General features: G+C 36.5%; 1 protein-coding gene across 4 annotated transcripts in view; it reads right to left on the bottom strand.

Annotated features, from left to right (window-relative positions):
• RALGAPA2 (Ral GTPase activating protein catalytic subunit alpha 2) overlaps nucleotides 1-24,357 on the bottom strand; it is a 291,465-nt gene that overhangs the window by 130,382 nt on the left and 136,726 nt on the right. For all 4 annotated transcript variants that reach the window (XM_039874353.1, XM_039874357.1, XM_039874355.1 and 1 more), the window contains exons 22-24: nucleotides 24,162-24,260; nucleotides 23,772-23,927; nucleotides 491-619 (exon numbers count right to left, since the gene is read on the bottom strand). In XM_039874353.1, coding sequence (XP_039730287.1) covers nucleotides 491-619; nucleotides 23,772-23,927; nucleotides 24,162-24,260 — 384 coding nt within the window. The remainder of the gene's footprint in view (nucleotides 1-490; nucleotides 620-23,771; nucleotides 23,928-24,161; nucleotides 24,261-24,357) is intronic.

Genomic DNA, 24,357 nt, shown 5'->3' with positions numbered 1-24,357 from the left:
TAGTACGAGAATTCTGCACATTAATAAGAAAAAAATATCAATTTTCTGGTTAAAAATGTAGTGTACTAACATTTTAAGAAAATATTTTCTACTACTAATAACCAAGACAATAATGGGAAAAAAAAACCTTACTGGTAATGTACACTTAAAGTTCTCTCTTTATTACAGACATCAATGTCTGTGCCATCATTTACTAGAAAAGGCTAATAAGATTCTAAGAGACAAGTCCTGCTTCTGACTGTGTAAATGTTCTGAAATATTAGTGAGGATATGATTTCTCACACTCTGGCCTTTTGATGAAACGCCTTTCCAATACTAGTGTGTCATCTTATCCTACAATTTCACACATCAGCTGCCAGGGCATCTACCCGAGAGCCCAGTTTCACATTGCACTAATGAGTCAACACCTGTTAAGAGTGGAGAAATCTGAACCTTGTTAGCGATTGTGAAGCCTCCTGGGAGTTTAGATGCTGAGCATTGTCATACTCACCGCCAGCATGTCTGTACCGAGGACCCTGGCAGCAGCCGTGATAAAGTCTCCCACCAACATTGAAAAGCCAGGCAAACCCAGGGAGAAGAAGCGGGGTGGACAGTGCCTTATAATGGTGTTTAAGATATCCTAAAAGGGAAGAAAACACAGTTGTAATCTTCAAGAACAAAATTCTGAAGGGGTCAGTCTGTACATGGCCATTGTATATAACCTAAGATAACATAGATCACAGAAATCTCTCAGTGAAAGGGTTACTGGGAGATGAGTTAGTTCAAAGGCTATTGTACCCATTTTACATGTAAGAGAATGGAGACACTAAACTATAAGATGACTTGTCCAAAATCTAAATTGTGGCATTGGGACCAGACACTTCTTTTTGTCTTCCACCTAAAGGTGAGCTTCTTGGACAAGCTACAGGAAGAGTATTAGGGTAAATACACAAATAAAACTTTCAAACATCACTTTCCATATTCTTCAATTTTCAAAAGTTAATCATGCTGTTACATTAAAATATCTTAAAGTAGGTGAAGAGATGGAAATTTTCACTCTCTGGGTAATTCTGTATGTTAAACAATGGGAATGTATGGGGTGCTAGGATAATGTTGTGATCAGTCATACTCTAAGGTCAGGTAGTCAGTGTGGCTCTGAGTGTAAGTATGATCGTGAGGTACGGGTGTACAGTGCAGCAGTCATCTTTTGCAGTGTGCTGTATGAAGACCATCAATTGCCCAGACAGCTGGTGCTCCTGTGTCTGGAATAGCCTCTCTCTGGTGGGTAGCAGGCTGGCCCCTGCCCATCAGCTCTTTTCTGAGGCAGTCACCCATGCCAGTCTGTGGCAGATCAGACCAAGACTACACCACTGGACTGCAATTATGTCACCCATGGCCAGGCCACATCTATGAAACCATCTGTGTACTGTGTGTGTGTGTAAGGAGGATTGGTAAGAAAACCAAAAACTTCTTTTATGCAGTTCTAGGCCATGTACATTAATCAAACATACTGATGTACTATAGTTATGTGACTTACAGTTATACAACCTATAGTTGGTCTCAAAATACAAGAAGCAAAATACAGAAACAATCTGGTTTCTTTTCTAAGACTTCAGTGTGGCTATTTCAAAAATCCTTCAAAGTAATCCCACTTTAATTTGATTAGAGCAAAGTAGTAGCTACATGCTCAATTCTAACGTTAAGTCCTTTGTAATCAAAATAACCTCATTTAACAACTTATCACAAAAGAGGATTTTTATGTGTTCACAAAACATTTTTTAAGTAAAACCTTATTTTTTCTTACATAGTGAATCATTTAGTTTCTACAATTTGTGCTGTTTATATCCTTAAAGGTGACTGTTCAATGCTTACCCTATTAGAGCTTATATACAATAAATAGTTCAGCAAGTACTAATTTAAAGTGTTAGCATTTCAGCAGACTTTTTCTTATACCAAAAATAAATATAGATGGATAAATAGACAGATAAAAGGAAGGAAGGAAAGAAAAACCTGAACCAAACTTCTTACAAGTTAATGTTTAAACCTCCTTTAATCACGTCCTTTGATACACTTTAGGGTCCATATCGGCCAAGGTAAACATTCTAAGGGGCTGAGCAGATGGATGCTGCAGTTTAGAAAGTGTGTGGTAAACTCATGCTCCAAAAGTGGAACAAAAGATCCACCTTTTTTATAATTAAGCCTCTGATTAATGCCCTGGGCTCCTCACCACACACCTGTAATTACTCACAGAGGTACGCATTGTGCTGGGCCTTGTCTCGGAATATCAGGCATCAAGCTATCCGGCAGCAGATGGAAGCACATTTCTGTTGACATATGCTGCAATGAAAGGACTCATGCAAACCTAGCTAGCAAGGCAGCAGAATGCCATGCATTTGAAGATTAATAATGCAAACAACCATGATGTTAACTTTGTTGTTTATGTTAATTCCATCTGGTAAGATGAGCAACTAAGACTTGAACCTCATAGTCTTTAAAAATCTTTAGCACATACTTAAATCAAATAAGCCATTTTCACAACTGGAATTTAGAGTTTTAATTAAAAAATGTTTTTCTGAAATAAGTTTATCGGAATTATGAACTAAATCGTTTAATAAGCTAAAGTTAGAATGTGTAAATGAAATCCATTTTGCTTCATCATGCATATGTATAAAGACAGTGATCTGTAAAGTGGGCATTCACAAAAAATTACTAAGTTGCCACTGATGCTAAAGACAGCAAAACTTTGTGTAGTCGAGGTTAAGTTACACAGCTCCCCAACCCCTGGATCTTGGCCAGTCACTTCAATGAAACCTATTTCTATTGGCAAGAAGATTGGAAAGAGAGGGCAAAATAACAGATGGCTAGCCTACTCTACCCTGCCACCCACGTAAGATGGAGTCCCAAGGAAAAGTGGGGCCTGTGCTGCTGTGCAGTTAAAGATGGCACTAGCATAGGATTAAGGTGGGGCTTAAAGAGGGAAATAGATGGTCAGTAAGCCAAATTACGGCCATATGCCTGCTTATTTTGCTTATCCACACTGAAATGGAATGACCCAAAGATTATATCTTTGTGATAACATTTTAAAATTAGGAATAACTGTGTGGTAGTCAAAACAGAGCAGCTGCATATTCCCAATAGAGGGACAAAATGTACATTCATTTCTAGTAGAACCTTTCTTTCAGCGTCCCCTTGATACATTAAGATCACAGCCATAACTAGAATCTTTGGAAAAATTAAAATCTTGAGACTCTGAAACTTTCTTCACAGTCTCCAAGGCTTTACATACAGATAGCAAAGGACAGCACTTCCCAAACATCAATCATTCATGTACAACCTCATGCTTTTTGTCATGTCTACATCTAAAGTGAACATTATTTATTTTTCAAAGTGATTTACTTTCTTGAACTTGAGATTATTCTGGAAAACTAGTATCCTGTGTCATATATAGAAAATAAGCCTTAAATCAATACAATAACAGTAAACCAAGACAACCATAACAAGAATTTTTGCTAAATGTCACTGTCTGATGGAGGCTCTCCTGTTAAAAAGGGTGGTTTGCATCCTAGGGTGGTGTGAGAGAGGTTCTGTACCGGTTCCAGTCGGCCTGACTGGGAAGAGTCACAAGGACTGGAAAGGGGACATTATTCCCACTGTGCAATTTGATGCTACTTAGTGCTACCTCCATTGTGGCTACCAGTAGGAAATACCCCTCTAGAACTGGGACCACAAGGCCTAGGTTCAAGGCCTAGTGTATGTGATTATGGGAAGATCATGTCATTCCTAGAGTTTCACATTTCTCTTGCACAAAATGGGATGATTTCCCTTTACAGAGCTGTTTCTAAGTGGAATAGCAGATACAAACTCGTGCCTCTGTAAACTGAAAAGGACGAAAAAGAAGTAAATAGTAACAAGTAAAAAAATTTTTTGCAAAAATGGGAGGACTATGAAAGATTTTACTTTCTAGAATTTGCTTTGTAGGATTCAGTGAACTATTGTTTTGCCAATATTAAGAAAAAAACATTTAAAAATATTTCAAAGGTGGCACAAATAAGTCTCTTAGATCACATTACCCCAGAAATTAAAAAAGAATGAAAGTAATGCTTTCAATTAACATCCTTAACAAAGCATTACAACAATTAACCATAGTGTGTAAGTGAAATAAAAACAGAAAAATGATCTTTTTAGATTTTCTAACTTCCATTCTTCTAAGGAGTTAGAATTTACCCCAAACAAGTAACTCTGGTAGCAAAAATTAAGTTTCTTTTTCACACTCTACACAGACTAAAACCAATAAGCTAAATAATAAGCTCAGTGAAATATGGGCTCTAAAACAGGAATGGTTTATTCCTGAAATTGACAATTTGAAACAGATAAAACTCTTTCATAATCTTTTGTTTAAAAGAAATAAAATTCATTTTTCAAAATACTGTAATATAGTGAACAGACCACAAAACTAGTATTTTTCTGTTGTTTTTGGTTAAAAGTCCACACATACACTACTACTACCCACTGAGTGTGAAAACTAGATTGTAAGATGATAATTGTGAATTTGCAGCTTATCAAAAGATTCAGGTTTGAGAAAGTAACTGGTGAGAACATCTGTCTCTTATCACTGATCTTACAAAAAATCAGGTAATTCAAATAGAGGCATGTTGTTTCCTCTCCTCTAAGCACAGTTCTATAAACACAAACCACATTCAGCCTGGTAAATGAATCGCTTTAATTGAATGCTATGTACACAGTAACTGGAAAAACCATAAGTGATAAGAAAAACATATGGTGATGGCAACAGAAATTGGTTTATTCATTTTGCATAGTGTTGTTTCTTTAGTTCTCTTATAATTGACCTTTAGAACGATAAATGTGTAAAATAATTTTGTTTATTATGGCTCCAAACCTTCCAACAATTACACAAAATGAAAATTTAAAAGGAAGGATTCATTCTGGAAGCATTTCCATTGTTTACATAATTGCACAGCTATAATTTAGTGCTCATGTTGTTATGGAAAATAAAGAAAAGGGCCATTACAGGCCATTTCAATTTAAAATATTGCACAGTGGTGTCAAAAATGAAGGAAAATGTTCACTTTAAAGCAGTTTAAAATGGATTAACCCTGTAAACAAAAAACATTTCAATATAATATTCTATGAAATACAAATGTTCAAGAAGAAGCCATCCTTCAAACAGAATTAGAAATGTTGCAACTGTACTTTCACACCAATTACATATATATTATACACTTAATATTTGCTCATGGCCCAGCAGATGATGGCTGTAACACAATAGCCAGCCATCTGTCTCCCTGCCTTTCCTTAGCGGACTTGCGCCTGCTCCTCAGGAGCAAACAGATCTGGTTGTTCCACCTAAAGTCTCTCAGACCTTCCATCAGGCCAAACAGAATTGTGAAGAAATAAAATCTATGTATGCAAAATCACTGAACTTTAACTTTTTAGTTTAAGAAAATTAAAATGCTTTGCAATTAATGACTTCATTATTATTTTCAGAGAAGATACCTTTTATCTAGAAAATTCCATAGAAAGCTGTTTTGTTTGGTAAAATGGGGTAATGTTCAGATCTAGTTATCCCAGTAATCTGATTAATAAAAAAGTACAACTTATTCCACACCCAAGTGGAATTACTAATTTTCAAAAAATTTGAATGCAAAGGGATACTTTTAGCACTAAGCCTGGATATAATTTAAGCTTTCTTTAACAATTCAAAAGGCAGTCACAATCCTCGGTACCTCAAGGACATATTTGTGAGGTACTATTGGCAAAGCTCAGAAATGCCGAGTGACAAAAAGGTGTTAGTTAGCAGAAGAACGGATCTGAAGAGCCCTCAAAGTCCCAAGGCCTGGTCCTTTCACTTCTGGTAGTGGGTCTCTACTCTTTCACCATGTGCACAAAGAAATCCTTCACATACCATGAGAGGCTATCTGGCCTCTTCGTGCTCTACATTGGTTCAGGTAGCAGTTTGTGTTGACAAAAATACAGCCTTTATGATATGGCCTTTAAAAAAAAGCACAGCAGATCATGCCATGAGCATTCTGCTTATAGAAAAGTAATGGGACATAAAAATATAGCAGGACAAAACTAAAGGAATATGTGGTATGTCCTGTACATCAGGGGTCCCCAGCCTCTGAGCTGTGGACCAGTACTGGTCTGTGGCCTGTTAGGAACCGGCTGCATAGCAGGAGGTGAGAAGTGAGCAAGCGAAGTTTCATCTTTATTTGTAGCCGCTCCCCAGCGCTAGCATCACTGCCTCAGCTCCACCTCAGATCATTGGGCATTAGAGCCTCATATGAGCACTGGTCCCTGGTGGTAGAAAGATTAGGAACCACTGCTATCTGCTAAAATGGCCAAGTATTGTGTAATCTGTTTGGAGAAAAAGCAAATACTTTTTATAAGTGCCGGACAAATGTGACTTCTCAGAGTATAACTACGTTATCAGGGCCAGGAGAAATATGACAAGATAGAGTAATTGGTTACTGTGGCTGGAGAAACAAAACTGCCTAGTACTTCTTACCATGAAAAATGTTATGGAAAAGACCTTGACAGCAGCATGTAAAGGAGAAAGGGAGTGACAAGCATAAAACAAACTTCTGATGGCTAAAGAAGCTGCTTTGACTCTTTGCATGCCATCAGGATTTCAGGAGAGACAGAACAACCAGGCAGATCATTGAGAAAGTCTTTGCAAACCTCAAGCCCTAAAGGAGAGACTTGAATATTTTTTATGATTGCTTTACAATTAATCCCTCATCTGTGAAGAAAGACTGTCCTAACCTTTTTAATGATGAAGACTGCGACAGGGAAAGGAGACTGATTAATTAGTGGATATTAAGAAAACAATATGAATTTCATTTTATACTGGAGTTGATATGTCACCAGATTATCTTAACGGTTCTTTTTCCTTGTTTGTAAGAGCTTTATTAAAGTGTAATTTATACATAATAAAATTCACCCTTTAACATGTACAACTCAGTAGTTTTTAGTATATTTAAAGAATTGTGCACTATTTAATTTGAGAATATTTTCATTATCTCAAATTGCAACAGCAGTTTCTCCATTCCCCCTCCACCAGGCAACCTAATCTACTTTCTGTCTGTATGGATATTGCCTATTCTGGACATTTCAGAATATGGGGCATGCGATATATGGCGTTTTTAATCTGGCTTCTTTCACTTACCACGTTTTCAAGGTTCAGCCATGTTGCAGTAGTAATACTTCACTCCTTCCTATGACCCAGTAATATTCCATTCTGTGGACAGACCACAATCAGTGTACCCTTTCATTAGCTGATGGACACTGGAGTTGTTTCCGCCTTTTGGTGACTGTAAATAGTGCTACTGTGAAAATCTGTGTATAGGTTTTTGTTCGAATACTTGTTGTTGATTCTTTGGGTATATGCCTAGGAGTGGAATTGCTGGTTAATATGGTAATTCTATGTTTATAGAACTTTTGAGGAACTGTCAAACTTTCTGTAGCAGCTGTACCACTTTACATTCTTACCGGTAATATATGAGGGTCCAATTTCCCTACTTCCTCATCAACATTTATTTTCCATCATTAAAAAAATCATTATAGCCATCCTAGTGACTATAAAGTGGTATCTCACTATGGCTTTGATTTGCATTTTCCTGGTGACTAATGATATGAACATCGTTTCATCTGCTTATTGGCCATTATTATACCTTCTTTGGAAATAATGTCTAAATCCTTTGGAGTCTAAGTCCTTCGTCCATTTTTGAATTGGGCTTTTTTGTTGTTGTTGATTTGTAAGACTTTTTAAAATATATTTTTGGCCCTAGACCCTTATCAGATATGATTTGCAAATACTTTGTACCATTTTGTGGGTTGTCTTTTCAGTTGCTTAAAGTGTCCTTTGATGCACAAAAGATTTTAATTTTGATGAAGTACAATTTATCCATTTTTTTCTTTTGTTGCTTGTGCTTTTGATATATTTAAGAATCCATTGCAAAATCCAAGATCACAACAATTTACTCTTATCTTTTTTTCATGAGTTTTATATTTTTAGCTCTTTAGGTCTTGGATTCATTTTAATTTTTGTATATGGTATGAGGTAGGAGTCCAAGTTCATCCTTTTGCATGTGAAAAAGGATACACCACTTGTTAAAAGACTATTCTTTTCCCCACTGAATGTCTTGGTACCCTTGTTGAAAACTGGTTGACCACAGATGTATGGGTTTATTTCTGGACTCTACTGATTTATACACTAACCTTTCACCAGTACAACACTGTTTTGATTACTGTAACTTTGGAGTAAGTTTTGGAATAGGGAACTGTGAATCCTCTTTGTTCTTTTTCAAGATTGTTTTGGCCTTTCAAGGTCCCTTGAAATTGCATATGAATTTTAGGATCAGCTTTTCCATTTCTGCAAGAAAGGCCATTGGGCTTTTGATAGGGATTGTGTTGAATCTGTAGATTAATTTGGGAATTATAGCCATCTTAACAATATTCCAATCCAAGAATATGGGGTATATTAATTAATTTAGGTCCTCTTTAATTTTTTATGGCAATGTTTTATAGTTCTTGGTATATATATCTTACCCTTCCTTGGCTACTTTTATTCCTAAAAATTTTATTCTTTTTGATGCTACTGTAAATGGAACTGTTTTATTAATTTCACTTTCAAATTGTTCACTGTGGTGTATAGAAAATATAGGTGATTTTTGTATGTAGATCTTGTATCCTGCAATCTTGTTGAATTTATGTATTTATTCTATTAGTGTGTGTATTCCTTAGGGTTTTCTATATACAAGATCATGTCGTCTGTGAATATAGATAGCTTTCCTTTTTTGTTTCTATCTGAATGCTTTTCATGTCATTTTCTTACCTAATTTCCCTGTCTAGAATCTCCAATATACCATTGAATAGAAGCTTTGAGAATGGACATCCTTGTACTGTTCCTGATCTTAGGAGGAACATGGAAGTTTAAAAGGGATATTCGTATTGTTTCTTTGGTGGGAAGAAAGCCAGAGCCTATGATGTGACATCCAAACCCAGAGTAACCTTTTCTCAAAATATTTTTGGAGATTAATGAATTAGTGTGAGGATGTTCAGGGTACTTAGAGGTCAGAAGCTCTGAGAAAGAACTTACCCTTTGTCAAATGAATTGGGTCATTCCCTCAGGCCCAAGTCCTCAGCATTGTGAACAAATTATTAACGCCGCCCCCCCACCCCCGCCACTTACTCTTCTGATCAGCATAACATCCTTACATGCAGCCCATGGATCACAGGGGCTGCTTTCATATGTTCTTCCTATAATAGGAATTTCATAGCTCAGTTGGGAGACTCACAGGGAGATGGCAAAACCATCAGGAAATTCTGGGACATTTATGATTCCCTAAGATGGGGAAAATGTTGGAGGGTCGTAGAAAGAAGTGACGTACCAGCTGTACCTATCATGCCTTGAAAATGTCATGACCTGAGTATATAATGACTGTCTTAGTTGTGACTCTGATCAGCCTCAAATCCACAACATTATAGTTTGTACAACAGTCTGGCTTAACGAGATTGATGCAGATGCTCTAGAGCAGTTATTAACTCCTCACAATGACACTTTAATAAATGAGGGCTTCAATGAACTGCTCCTGGGAAGTGATGACAGTCAAGAGCATCGAGGCTGCATCAGACTCACATGTGCATAAAGTGTTCTGAGAATGCTAGACATCAGTGCAGCACTCTGAAAGAAGACCAACCCTCATGGCCAAAGCTGAGGGACAAGTCTACACAGAATGGTATTTGTACATCTCGAGAATTTAAAAAGGGGCTGGGGAGCAGGGTGGGTAAAGGTGGGATAGGAGGATACTAAAATCTGCTTTTTCTGAGGCAACCAGCTGCTTGTTTCAGAAGAGACTAAACTGAATGAAATCTCTACTCTCTCCTCTACAAAAGTAAAAGGAGAGTCACTGCCATCACAGATAACAGGATAGGTAGAAAAGCACTTATGGTGAGTAATCATACAAGCAATATTATCTAAGGTAAGAATTACCACAGTGATTGAAATACACACCCAGACAATTAATAGAGGTACGAAAAAGACAGGCAGCCGTACTGTTCCCAGGTTTACTGTTCATCCTGTCTAAGAAATGCATCAGCTAGAAATATATTCTTCTTAGAATATTTAAAAAATTCTAGGATAAAACCATAGGCTTAATACACTGATGTTTAATCAATATCATCGATGACACCAAACAGAATAATCAACACACTCTCATGCTGGAATCCAGATGAGGATCTGGCTACACACTTGTGTTACCGTAGAATGATACACAAATTTAGTAGGGAAAACACATCTCTATTGAATTCGGGTAACAAAGGTATTTAATTTGTTCCTTTGGAGCCAAGAAAACTTAGGGAGGAAAGATATAAGAGATCACCATCCATCCTTTCATTTTATAGACCTGAAGTAGATCAATCAAGGCCAGAAATTGCCCTAAGGTTTGGACACAAACCCAAACACACTCCTCCTCCTTATAAGAAAAGAAAAGGTTAATTCAGTGTCAACAAAGGACCTTTTGATATTCATGAATGATCAGCCTTATATATAAAGCACAACACCATTTTGAAGATGTTACCTACCTCTGAAGTGCAGATTATTCTTTCATCTCATTCACTTTGCCTAATTATCATTTAAAAATGCAAATAATACTCTTTTAAAGCTATACTTGCAAGTGAGGTCAACAAATGACTAATATGGCTTAAAGATGTGCTTCCAAAATACACGCATAACTAGTACTCGCATAGAAACATTATCACATGAAGGAACTGGGTCATAAAATGCTATCTTCAAAATAAAAATGAGCTTCCCACCAAAGTATTCTTAGGAAACTGCTAGAAAGGAACTGTGTGTGCATGCATGCATGTGTGCATGTGTGTGGGCATAGAACGTGGGGAGGTAGTGGTTAGAAATATTCTATAGAAAAACACCAAGAAATTTCCCAGGACTGCAACAAGAAATCAAGACATCTATTTTTCCCTCAAAGTGATCACTAGAGAAGCCAAACCAGCTGTGGCTTCTGTGTTCATTTACTTATAGCTTCAACTCTGCTTGAAAGACTTTTAGGGCTTCTGATGCTGCTAAGACTAGTATCCACTGCATTTAAAAATATTTCCTCCTTACTTGCTGAATTTGGGAAACCTGGCTCTCAGGTTTGGATTAGAGTGAGCCTGCTTAGTGGCACGGAGTTCTGCTGGGCTGTTTCCTAGCCTATGACCAGAAACAAGTTAAGGGGAAAAACTATTTCTTTTGCAGCTTCCCTTGTCTTCTGGGGATTCTCACACCGGAGAAGAAATAAACTTTGGAACATGATTATTATTCATTCTTTTCATTCTAGGCTAACACAAAAGGCATGTTCTACAGTTTGTTTCCTTAAAAGCAAAAGTATCCACCTGCACATATGAGCAACATTTTTGTGTTCGGTGCGTGTATATATTTGTATGTATGTGTGTATATGTGTGTGTGTGTGTGTGTGTGTGTGTGTGTGTGTGTGTGTGTGTGTGTGTGTGTGGTGTGTATATGTATGTATGTATATATTCAGTGCTCATTCAATTCTGGGAGTGTACAGACCATACCACCGATGAGGGCTGAAGGTCTGGATGAGTTACATAGAACAGTCCAACAGGTACCGTTTTAGTTTCTGCTTGGGCGACAGAATTACTTCTTTCTTTTTTGTAATTTAAGCTGTATTTAGACAAAGAGCTTCCAAGAACAGCTGAAATTTAAGAGAAAAATCCCAAGGGGAGCCAGCTCTATCAACCTCATTAAGGCCAGAGCCACTAACAAAGTAGCAGTATCAAAAAACCTGAGACATCACCTGGTTTGACCATCAAATGATGGAGAGCCCATTACATGCCAATCCCACCATAGCAACAAGGAAAGAGGTATAGGTAAGCAATTAGACCATGTAGAATAATAACAGCTTCAAATTCTAGGAATAACTATTTGACATTTTGATTTTTAATTTACACATAATAAAATTCATTTAGGGGGGCTTCAAAAGTACTTTCCTTTTTCTTTAAACAAAGTTACTTTCAGGCAGATGTAGGAGGGGATGAGGAAGTAGGAAGAGGAGGGATTTCGAGATAAGACTTCCTAAAAGATACCACTAATTGGCTATCTGACCTTGGGCAGATACTTTGTTTCCCAAGCAAGCAATTTCACATCTGTAAAATGGGAACAGAAATGCAATCGACCCCACAATGCGGTTACAAAAGGCAAAGGAGACCTGAAAGCATTTTGTAAATTTTAGAACTCTATAAGTCATTGCTTTTATTAAATTACAGCAGTATTTTTAATCATGATCTTACCCAAAATATTAATTTTTGAAGGACCAACTAAAAATTAAGACTTGATTTTAAATCTACTCATCATAAAAATGTGAAATGAAAGTCAAGTCATTCTGATAATTTTATACAAAAACATTTAACAGTAAGTTGACAAATTTCTTGAGCATTGATTGGTTTGCAGGTACCATGTCTGCTGCTGGGAAGAGTTTGAGGCAGAATAAAGCATGGCCCCGGCCTCCAGCAATGACCTTTTAGGGGTAGGCGATAGCTATGCAGAGTGAGGATGGGCCAAGAGTACAGGGCTCCTGCAGTGTGACAGCCAGTACTCCATGGGGACCCAGGACAGAAAAGCAAATAGGTAACACAAAGGCATTGGGTCTTGACAAGAGAATCATGCTGAACATGTTCAATGGAGGCCTCTAGTATAGGGGGGAAAAAGTAAGTATTTAATTTTAATGTCTTATTTCTAAAATGTTCTCATTTGCTAAAGTTTCTCTAGCCCACAAATACCTACACCGAAGAATATTTTTCTATTGAAGAACAAAAGAAATACTGTTGTTTATTGTTTCTACAGAAAACAGTGTTCTCTTTAAAATGAGTTCCAGTAAATAGCATTAATAGCTGAATAATCTGTAATTAGCACACTATCACTTATTGTTATATATTAAAAAGAAATCAACAGACAAAAAGAGATCATTTCTCACAAGGAGAGCACTTTCTCACAGAAACAAAACTTGCAATTTAAAATGCTTTGCCTGATGTTATTTCCTTGTATCCAAACCTATCCTTTATGGATTATAAACCATAGCCATCATTTAAAATCTCTTATATTCAAAATCACTCCTTTCCAAATGGGAGTTAAAGCACCCCTGCTCCTCAGTACAGAGTAGAACCTGAAATACCACTAGAAGCCATCTCTCTCTCAGCTTTTCTTTACATAAATTCTCTTAAAACCTTCGTAGAATTCTAAATGGGAATAGATAATCTTGCAGGTCAACAAGTGGTATTTCAAACAACAGAGAATCCCTTCTTCAGTGACCACACCACCACCTATTGAAGGCCTAACTGTCCTCACCTTTCCAAGTCCCCAAAAAGAGTCACAATGACCCCATTTCACAAAACAATAAGCTCAAGCTAAAAAAGGCTATGTGGGTGATCACTGACTCAAGGATGCAGAGCTTTAAGTGCAAGGCCAGGGCTAAAGATCCAAAGTAGATGTCCCTTTCACCCATGCAGCCATGAGATAGCTATGCCAGAGAGCCTTGGATGGATACTTTAAAGTTTGAGAGGCTTACAAACCCCAAATCATTCACCAGCCATATCTGAACAGGACGCTGGGTTAGAAAGTGTCTCTAGTGATGAGCTGGAGTCTTCCCTCAGGCCCTGCTCTGGAAGTAAGACAGTCTGATCCTTCTCCCGGCACAGACAGGGCTCCAGACATTTGAAGAAAGCAATGATCTGCCCATGAGTTGACTCTTCACTAAGCAAGCTGTTCTCTTGCCATTCTTCATCCTCTTAGCCACTTGGGCAGGTGCATAGGGGAAGCAGAGCCACCCTGAACCCCTCCCTGGCTCCAATCAGTCTTGCAGTGCCTCGAGCTTTGCAGGTACAGGCTATATTACTTATTCAGATTAGGCTTCCAGACAAAATCTTAGATATTTTTCATGTTGACTCTAAATTAATCAAACACACTCCATGTCTTACTTCTTAAATTGATTTATAAAATATAAATGCAGAATTTTATAAGTTGAACCATATGAAATTGCATCCCCACTTTTTGAAAAAACAGTTCAATAATGGCAATTTTTGTATAGTTTAACCTAAAACATTTGCCTCTCTAACTTTAATCTCCCTGGTTGAATTTCTGTATGTTTTAATTTCCTTGGTTAAACTGAGAGAGCTAGTCATTCATACTTTTTTTGATTACTGAGTTTGTCATATAATTTATATTACCTGCCTCTTCTCCTTGGTGTCATCTACTAAAACAGGGTTTCTCAACCACAGTACCACTATTGACACTTGGGATCATAAATTCTTTGTTGTGGACCTGTACATAGTAGGAACTTTAATGACATCCCTGGCCTCTAACTACTACATGCCAGAGCACCCCAATCCCTACTTGTAACAACCAAATTGTCTCCAGACATGGCCCAGTGTCCTCAGAGAAAGGAAGGTAGCAAAATCCCTTTGTGTCCTAGGAATCACTGTTCCAGGGTAATGAACATTGGCTAGCTCACCACTATAGAAAGTTAATGCCTGCTTTAAAGTTGATAGTTGGAGCCAGAATCTCAACCAGAATAGTTCAGCTCAGCTACTTTGGTCACCCATTCTTCTCCATGAGGCAATGAACGTGGTTTAAGGTCTTCCTTTTTTTCCTTAATTTTCTATCAATCAACACATTTATTGAATGCCTGCTCGGTCTGAGAAAAGCAAGATATACTCCCGTGAGTCTACTAAGGAAGATTCTGAAGACTTGGGCCTTGCAAGATATCACAATACGGTCTCCTTCCAGAGACCCCAGGGCAAAAGAACATTTTCTCTACTGAAAAATGCAGCCCACTGCATACACTATATCATATGGTTAACGGTTCATTAAGAACAAAGTCCTTCAATTTTCCACATATGTTGAGTTGATAGTACATTGCATTTTAATGTTTTATTTCATGGAGCACGTATTTATTAAACATTTATAACTAAATATACAAAGTTCATTTTCTTCACTGATAGCATTTACTTGAAAAAAAAAATCTTTACACCTTTAACTTGAAAAGGGAAAATCAAACCAACTCTAGTTCCTGGCCTCTCAGGTAGTCTTCCTGTCCTGATCAGCCTCCCATGCCATCATCTTACCCTTTCTAAAGTTGTGTAACGAGTTCACTGCACATGTGTTAAACTTCAGAACCAAAACCTCCACCATCTGTTATCTTCTCCATATTTCTACTTTCCTTATTTAGGTGTAAGTGGGCTCAGTCAGTAGCCTACTAAAAATAATTATTGGTTTCACAGCTGTAAAATAAAAAAAAAAACCTTCCAGTTTATTATTCTGATGTAGTTGTTCACCTTAAGTCTTACAGCCACTGGCGGCTGAATAAAGTTATAATGCTTTTTTTTTGATAAAACTTCGACTAACTATGGCTTATATATTCTCATGAAACATTACAGAAAACACTCAGAAAGCACTGGATGTTGCTTGATGGTATAACACTAACTAATGATAGATGCTACATTTTAGCACTCTGAATTTATACAATAAGCACATAAGAATCATCATTTACTTAATGATATATGTCAAGAGAGAGTTGATGTACACCATCAATCCTTGTAAATATTATTCTTCCACCTTACCTAAGTCAAACTTGAAAGTTTTGTTTATTGCTTCAGTAAACCTTTATATTCCCATTAAAATGAATAAAGTAAATTCAAACTAATAAAAATTGTATTATCAGAAAAATAAGTTTTGTATTGGATTTTGTTAACCAATGCCACCATAAAAACAATTAATTTAAAAAAAAGAAAAATAAGTTTTGTTTTTTAATGTCAAATTACTTTCAAAAACAAAAAGTAATTTAAATGGCTAACAAAAACATAAAATAACAAAGACCTTTAGAAGTTCTGGTTTAACAACTATAAATATTTTATAGTTTGCACATCGACTATTTGAATTCCAAGAGTTAGAAAGTATGTTCTCTTAAGTGGAGAAAAAATGTTCCTGGAAATCTTTCCCACATATTTCTACCTCTTAATAGGCAAGAATTCTTTGGGGACACCTCTTGGTGTAGCCTTCATATACTGCTTAGTCTGCCCTTGTGCTACGATGTCCATGGTGAAGAGAGGGATCACATCCTACCTTGCCCCTCGCCTTTTCTCAATTCATCTTCTTGCTTTTCTGAATTGACTTCTGCTTTGAGAGATAATGAGAGTAGTGCCAGGAGGCTCTACCTTTTCAGCGTACCTACCATGCAGTACTATGTCTTACCTGTCCAAGAATGTTCTCTCTCTCTTCTCTCTCTCTCTCACACACACACACACACACACACATAATCTACATCTGATGATATGGTCCTTGTGGTAGGCCCTCATTACCTTGCCCCTAGGCTACTACAATTTCCCTCTCTGTGCTTATTGAGAACATTTTCTCCTGATTATAATCCATCTCGCAAAACCACTGTGATTTAAGCTTCTTAAAAAACTTTTTGGTCATGCTGAGTATTGTGCTCAAAAACTTTCAACAGCTTCCAGTATCTATGGGATGAAAAAGCCTGAATCAAGGCTCTCTACAGTGCTGCCGGCATTCATGTCCATACATTATTTCCACACATATATATGACACTAAATCAAAACCACGATGGTCACTGTTCCTTGAACATGGCCTGAGAAAGTCTGTGTCTTTGACATGTAAATTTCCACCCTGCTTCTTGTGATACCATCTTAATTCAATTTATCCTTGAAATTCCTGCTCAGATGCAACCTCACCTGTGAGCTGCTTTCAAATCAACTTAACTAGAAGGGTATTCAACACAGTGCAATTCCTATAACATGTGTATCACTCATTTGGCCCTCTGCACAAATTGATGGATATTACAGATATTCATTTATGAGCCTCATACTACTGTATATATATTTAGAACCTGATGAGGTCTTTACTATAGTGAGGAAAAATATTCCACGTGAAAAGTTTATCAAATCTTTCGCTATATTTAGTAAAGAATGATGCGACCCTAATAATAAAACTCCTAAAAATAAATCAGAGTATACAAGAATGTTCAATAAGAGGGGGCCTTAGAGGTCCTCTGGTCCAGCTCATTCACTTGACCACCTGTGACCAGGCAAGTCCCAGTGTCCAGTGGGTGACAAAGCTAAATCTAGCACCCAGGTCTTTCAGCTTCCAATATGATGCTTGTTATCATAAAAGTCAAATGTTGTATATTTTTAAAGCCACTCTGTATCCTACAATCTTGGGAGATACATTTGCCCATTCTTAAAAATCTTAGGAATAAGGCTTGGAATTAGTCTTATTTTTTACTCACTTACGACCCTAATGGTTTTTTAAAAATTGTTTTTAGATGAAACTTTTAAGTTAGCCTTCTAAAGTTTCTCTAGTGATACATATCAAGGTTAATATTTAATCCTCTAAACATCAGTTGGACCTTTAAATTTATACATATGCACTTTGTTCTATGAGTCCTGAATTAAAATCCCATTAATTCAAACCTTGGTTAAAAAAAAAAAACAAACAACTTGCTATACAGAGTAAGCACTTTAGAGATCTATTAGATTTCCTTGGATATGAGGTAAACAAGTTCCCTAATTTGCCATCTTAATCCTTCATTCTCTGAAACTGAATATTCACTTATTTTTAACCTTAAATATATTTATAAGTTTATGTGTATCTAATACAAATAGTTGTTCTAGTTATAAGTCTAAATTTTCAGTGAAGAACAATTCTTTGTCTGAGAAAAGGTGATGCAATTATTACATATCACTGCATGATACAGGCTGTCTGGGGTTATTAAAAGAGTCAGGTATGGCCAATTTACAAGTAGCACCCCTGCACCTTGCTTTCATAGCTCACTGCTGAGTCTTAAGCTCACTGAGGGGCCCCTTGGGATCTTTTTACAAACGACTGTTTATTATAATATTATTCCATCATATACCTCATGAGAGGCGGTTGTAACATCCGTTAAGAAAATCATGAACTAATCTGACTTCTACGATAAAATATTACTCTATATATGATGTTTAAAATTATTTTTTCTTTAATACTGGTGTGGCAAAATATTCATTAAAATATAAAGTTAACAAAAGCAAAATGTTCCTAAAACAAGTTAAATATTCTTGGCTACAAAGCAAGTAACCAAAATTAAGGTACGAGGGGAGTGGGGGAGAAATGCTCCGAGTGCATTTAACAGTTGAAATATGAACCAGTGTTGATCGTGTATCACCAGTGCCCAGCATAATACCTTGCACAGTAGTCAACATCTAAAGGCAAGTTTTTACTTTGGACAACAATCTGCTCTGCTAAGATTAAGAGGAAAGAGATTTATATCAGGGCATTAGATGGCTCATAGGAAGTGCCAGGGAACCAAGCATGAACCTTCTACTACCAGGAACAAGGTGACAAGCAGAAACAGCCAGGCACAGCACAGAGCAGTTCCAGCAGAGACTCCATGGCTTGCTCTTGCCGCCAGAGATGCAGGTGCCTGAGGAGAACTTCACAACAGCTGCTGCCGACCACTCCCCATGTCAGCTTTCCAGCACCATGTAGGTGCCTCTGCCAGATGGAACCTGGGTTGATGTCGACCCAGCTGCAAGGAGCTGGGGACACACAGAGTTCAGCTTTCTGGCTTCCATCATTCATAAGGCACACTGGGTGGGGTGAGGAATGGGTGGAAAGTGAGCCCGTGGCCACACAAGAAACGTTTCTGAATCACACAAGGGTTAAACATATCATTACTATATTTGACCCACAGTGTGGAGAGAGGTTATTTCTCCATATATTCTGAAATGCTACAATGCTTCTTGCCTGTCAAGAAGTAGAAATATGTAGTTCATTTTTAGTCAAATCATTATGTTCAAAGGCAAGAAAATACATGAAGGAAAAATAACAACATTTAAGATACCAGAAAAATAAAATAATTTGGTTACTCAAGTTGTTGCTGTCCTCCTCACTCTCTCTGGTATACTGCAAGGGCTCACACTTACTGAGGGCTGTTGTGTCCAGACTCCAAAATGAGTGTATTAAATGTTTTACCTCATCAAGTCTTCAAACAACCCTCTGAAGTAGGCACTATAATTGCCTGCGTTTCGGCACAATGGGGTCACATGACTTGGATATTAAGGGAATGGCCAAGATTGGAGCTCAGACAAGCTGTTTTGAAATCCATGTTCTTAATTGTTACATTACTTCATAGTATATTATACTGTATCATAACTTTATAATATCATGATTCAGATTTGTAGCTGGATTATTACCTCAGGGCAGAACAATACATATTCCTCCAGCTGAGACAGGCCTCATGCTTTTTTGGTGTGCTAGCAAATACAACAATAGGCTATTATAGATGAAAATAAGAAAGAACTACATTTCCCAAAATTTCTACATGCAGATTTGCAACAATAAATTTGCATTAATGTAAGTTTTTCATTTAAAAGAAAACTTAACTTTGATGTATAACAGACAAATTACATTAAAATGTTAAATCTGTAAGTCATTGTTAAAAAATAGCTTACTTATTTTAAGCAAAGAAAACTTTCCAGTCTTTGATATAAGTTCTTAAAAACAAAAATAAAATTCCTTTCCTCAACTGTCCTTTTCCATTTCACACATATTGATCTTTCCATATGTTTTAAATAATGATGAAATTAATAGGAACTGTTTTTAATGAATCCAAATCATAATTCCTTTCATGTCTAAATATTCTAGGGAAGACTGAGGTGAAAAGCTGCTTAAGCATTAGGAAAACCTAAGAAGAACCAGGAACAGCTTTAGAAGAGGAGCTGAAAAATGGTGATGAACTGGGAAGACAACTATGGAAGGAAAGGTTGGATGCAGTAGGGTACTCCAATAAGGATTCTGAGGTGGGGGGACCAAGGCCAAAGCCTAGATAAAACAAGACAGAAGAGAAGAATACAACCAATTTTGACCAAATTGTTAGCTGTGAATCAATGAAAAAGACTACTCTGTGGATAATTCATACTGGCCTATGAACTCTAACAGCCTTTTTTAAAAGATGTGCCACCGGGCAAAAGTTCTCAGTATTTTTTGAACCTTACTTATTTACACAATGGGTCATGATATTTATCTAACTGAACTGCAAGGAATAATCAATGGGACATCCTCACACAGCTCCCAGCAGAGTCTGGCACTGTGGGTGCTGGGGAAACGAGATCCTCTGCCCTGCCGGCCCAGCAGACACAAAGTAGCCAGGCAGAGGAAAGCCAAGCAGAAGACCCCTTCACAGCAGGCTCTGCAGTCTCATAATTCACCCAAATTTTGTTAATAATTTATAGTTATTTTGAAAATCTTTATGATCCTAATTATTTTCCTAAACCAGTAACAAGATCAATTTTTGAAAACTTCATAGGAAACATAAAGCGATTTTAAAGCATTTTTCTCATACTGACAAACCATAAATTTGCAATGTGGGAAATGCTATTTGACAAAATCATTGTTTTAGCTATTAAATTATTGTTATTAGAATAGTTAAAACTGGTCCAACTAATATCGAAAACAGTTGGTTTGGAATGTAACGTTTTAATTTCTGACTATTCAGTATATATGTATTATTATTTTTAAATATAGAGATGACTATATTTGTTTACATAAATAATTCGCTATCACATTATACGAAACCAAGATTTTACATGACTGCATTATAGGACACAATCTGTAAGATATCTATTTCACAAATAGTTTTTTTAATTAAAAAAAAAGGTTTTTAATTACTAAAAGCAGAAAAAAAAATTAGAATCTTAGAGCGTATTTCAAATTCAACACTTTATTAGCCACTACTAATATAATTTTGATACTCTCAGATTTAGGAAAACATTTGTAAAATGACCATGCCACACCATAATGCTCACAGGGCTCTAAGTCATGAGGCAGTTTTAAAGCTTAGTGGTAGTCCTTATACACAGCTGCAAGTTGTGTAGACAAGTGTGCCACCCAGAGGAGAAAAGAGGAAATTCTCCTTGGATTTTATTTGTAAGACAAAAACTAATAAACATTAGAAAAATTTTAAATTATTTGCTATTACTTATCTATTCAAAAATAAAAAAAAGTTATAAGGTTCTCTCTGCAGGAATTAAGTCTTTTAGTGCCAAGCTACATAAAATTGTGGCTCTCTGAGAACTCTCATAGCATAGAAACAAGCCCTGAAGTGGTACTAGTCATAGGTACACAGTTTGCCAATTAAAAATTTGAATTTAACTGTATTCTTTACAGCAAACGATTTCTTTTATTTTAATAATTGACATTACATGTGTTTCTAGAAGTACATATGAGATCTGGAACAACTATCATGATCTATTTAGACACATGGACCCAAAGTTAAACTAATTACCAGAGATATTTCTTAAGTGAGAGAAGTTTCATTAGAAGATCTTCTGCATAATTTTCTTCTGGCAAAGTAATAGTTTATTTAGAGTAATTCTGTTTGGCAGATAGTCAGGGCTGCTAAAACATACCAATAACCATTAAGGTTAAAGCGAAAGTCAATTTTATTAAACATACAGAAAAAATTCAAGCTTCTAATGGCCTAAACAATAGGAAGATTATAAAATAGAAATTTATGATATTGCTGTTTTTCTTAGAAGTCTGGACGTTGGGAATACTGCTGGCAATGGGCCACCATTTAAGATTTACGTATTTTACAATGAACAACAAAAAATCAAACTTAACAGAAAAACATGGCATCCATTAAAATGAGAAAATAATTTTAGGTATAAAATTTGAAAGTTCCTTTTTCTACACTGTAAATTTCTATTTTTCGAAATAATGTTTTGGGTTCTCAAATGTTAATAATATACTCATTTTATCTCATTTTATAGTTTTATTTTCACTCCAACACACTTTAAAATAGAAAGATTCTAAACTCACACCTAGATGTTAGGAATACTAAGTGTTTATTGCTGACTTCAAATTTTTTCTATTAAATTAGAAAATTCTACAGTTATTAATTCCAAGTAAATTTTTTTCCTGCAACATCTTATCAAAACACTGCTTTCAAGTACCGCTGTTAACTAAACCTTCCTCTCTTGGCTGTCACTGAGGGATCTCATTATTATCTGTGAGAGTTAATTCTCTTGCCTATTTATACCCCTTAATCTTCCACATGCTCTGAGTTACATCATTCTGTAAAAGATGCTTCCACCTGCAATGACGGCTGCAAAATATCTAAGCACGAAGCACAAACAGTTCTACTTTCACATCTCTATTTCTACATTTATTTGGGAAATAAACAAGACTATGGATCTAAGTCCAGCCTGATATATAGACGACCTTTATATGCTGCTGAAATTGGAGCAAATCTGACAACTCAGTAGTCAATATGGCTAATAAATGTTCAATGATTAAAGCTCAAAGTGTTTATCAGGGAATATATTGCAAGATTTTTAAATAGGGCCTAAGGGTTGAGAAGGTTTAAGTGCATTCTGAAGCAACAAAGAAAAGCTGGTTAATCAGGAGAATGACCTACATGTATCCTAGGATTATTAAAAGTTCTGTGTGTCTGCATCAAACATTCCATGAGATGATGATGTTAATAGTCGTCTTAGTATTTTCTACATTTTCCAAATTTTGTACAATAAAGCCAGTATCACTTTTATAAAGAGTAATTAAAATTACTGAATAATACTATTTCTTTAATTCTTTAATTCTTTTATTCTTTAATTCTACTTATTCATTAAATGAAATAACTCTTCTGCATTTATAAAGAACAAAAGAAATACAGATAGGATGGCTACTTGTAGTCCATGAATGATTCAAGTTCATTGATAAGTATCCACAACTTAAAGGGTAAACTCTGAAACACTCCTCATACCTCTAATTGGTCAAGAAGACCTAGTGATAAAATTAAATGCTTAAAATTTCTTCAATCTTTCCTATTCCTTCTTCTCCTCTCCAATGCTACCATCTTAGTTCGCATCATTTTAAATATCTATATTCATTTAACCACTTCCTAATTAATCTCCCTGTCTGCAGGCCCCGCCTCCTACTCTTTGCTACCATTGTCACATTTTTAAATCCATCCTCCAGAGTCCAGAATAATCTCTGTGAAGTACAAACCAATCACATCACCTGTATGCTTAATATTCAGACAGAAAATCAAGAGTCAGAGTGATCCTGTGCCCCTCCTCATCCTCTTCCCACTGGCAGGGGACTTCCACAAGGAAGGAAGTCTAGGGACTGGCCACATTCCACACTGTACACCCTCGGTCTGCAAGGAGGGGCTGTCGCAAGAGGCTCCTTTGGCCTTTCTGTTTCAACTTAACCACTGATTCTATTTCTTTGTGGAAGAAATTAAAATAATTCCTTATAATAAAGAAATGTCAGGACCCCTAATTTATGGGTGAGGTCTTCCAAAAAAAATCCTAATTCCTAAAACCATAGTTTTCAAACATTTTTAAATGACCAGAATCATTTTCTTTAAACAAAATCTAATGAAGAATCCCAACAAAACGTGGTTGAAATAGCATTTTCGAGATTGACAACATAGGCAGAAGTTAGATCATATTAAACTGTATAGGCCATAGAATAATATTCAAATTTGGTTGGTGCAATGCAAAATCAGTGGGGAGGAGCAGGGATGTGATAAAATCTGATTTACGTTTTTGAAAGACCAATGTTGCCATGTGTAAAAGAGCTGAAACTACTGAGAATTTTAACACTTCCGATATATTTTCATCAATCTCAATTTAACCTGCAAAGAGTGATATGCACTTTCCAAATAATGGGCTACCATGATAAAGAAGTCACAGAATACCTGATCCTCGCTGGTTAATCCCAGGTGCATCACAAGGTAAAAATGCACCAGGAAGTCTGAGTTTGGCAGAACATCCTGGCGTCTGGTCATCATGGCACAGATCAGTTTGTAGGCTTGTAGTTTGCCTTCCTTATATTCATTTGGCAATGTTGTCGCCTGCCAAGGAGATGATGTTTAAAGATTTAATCAACTCCAGATGCACAGCATTTCGACATTTCATTTACTTCTCAGTTTTCCATAAGAGTTGTTTATGGAGATGTGGGACATATTGGCTTTAGTAAGACCCCGTCTGTCTTCAAAACATGCAGTCTTGGGCAATTACATTTTTAAAACTCAATTTCAGAAAGGAAGAGGAAATTACAATAAAGGAATAAACACATATCCACTTGCCTTAAATAGCCATGATGCAAACATTCTGAGTGGTGGGATCAAGACCGGAGGAGATGGAGAAGATTGGTTATCCAGGCTTATTGCTAGATTATCCCGTATCTAATTCAGAAAGAGGAAAATTTTAGGAAAGGCAAGACGGTTTATCCCAATGACATTTCAATATTGTGTTCCATTGTCAAATAGCTGTTTCCAATTA

The sequence above is a fragment of the Pteropus medius genome, unplaced genomic scaffold (assembly GCF_902729225.1).
Source record: "Pteropus medius unplaced genomic scaffold, Ma_sr-lr_union100, whole genome shotgun sequence".
Taxonomy (NCBI): Eukaryota; Metazoa; Chordata; class Mammalia; order Chiroptera; family Pteropodidae; genus Pteropus; species Pteropus medius.
Note: the sequence above shows the minus strand (reverse complement) of the source record. Positions and strands in the feature narration are given on the sequence as shown.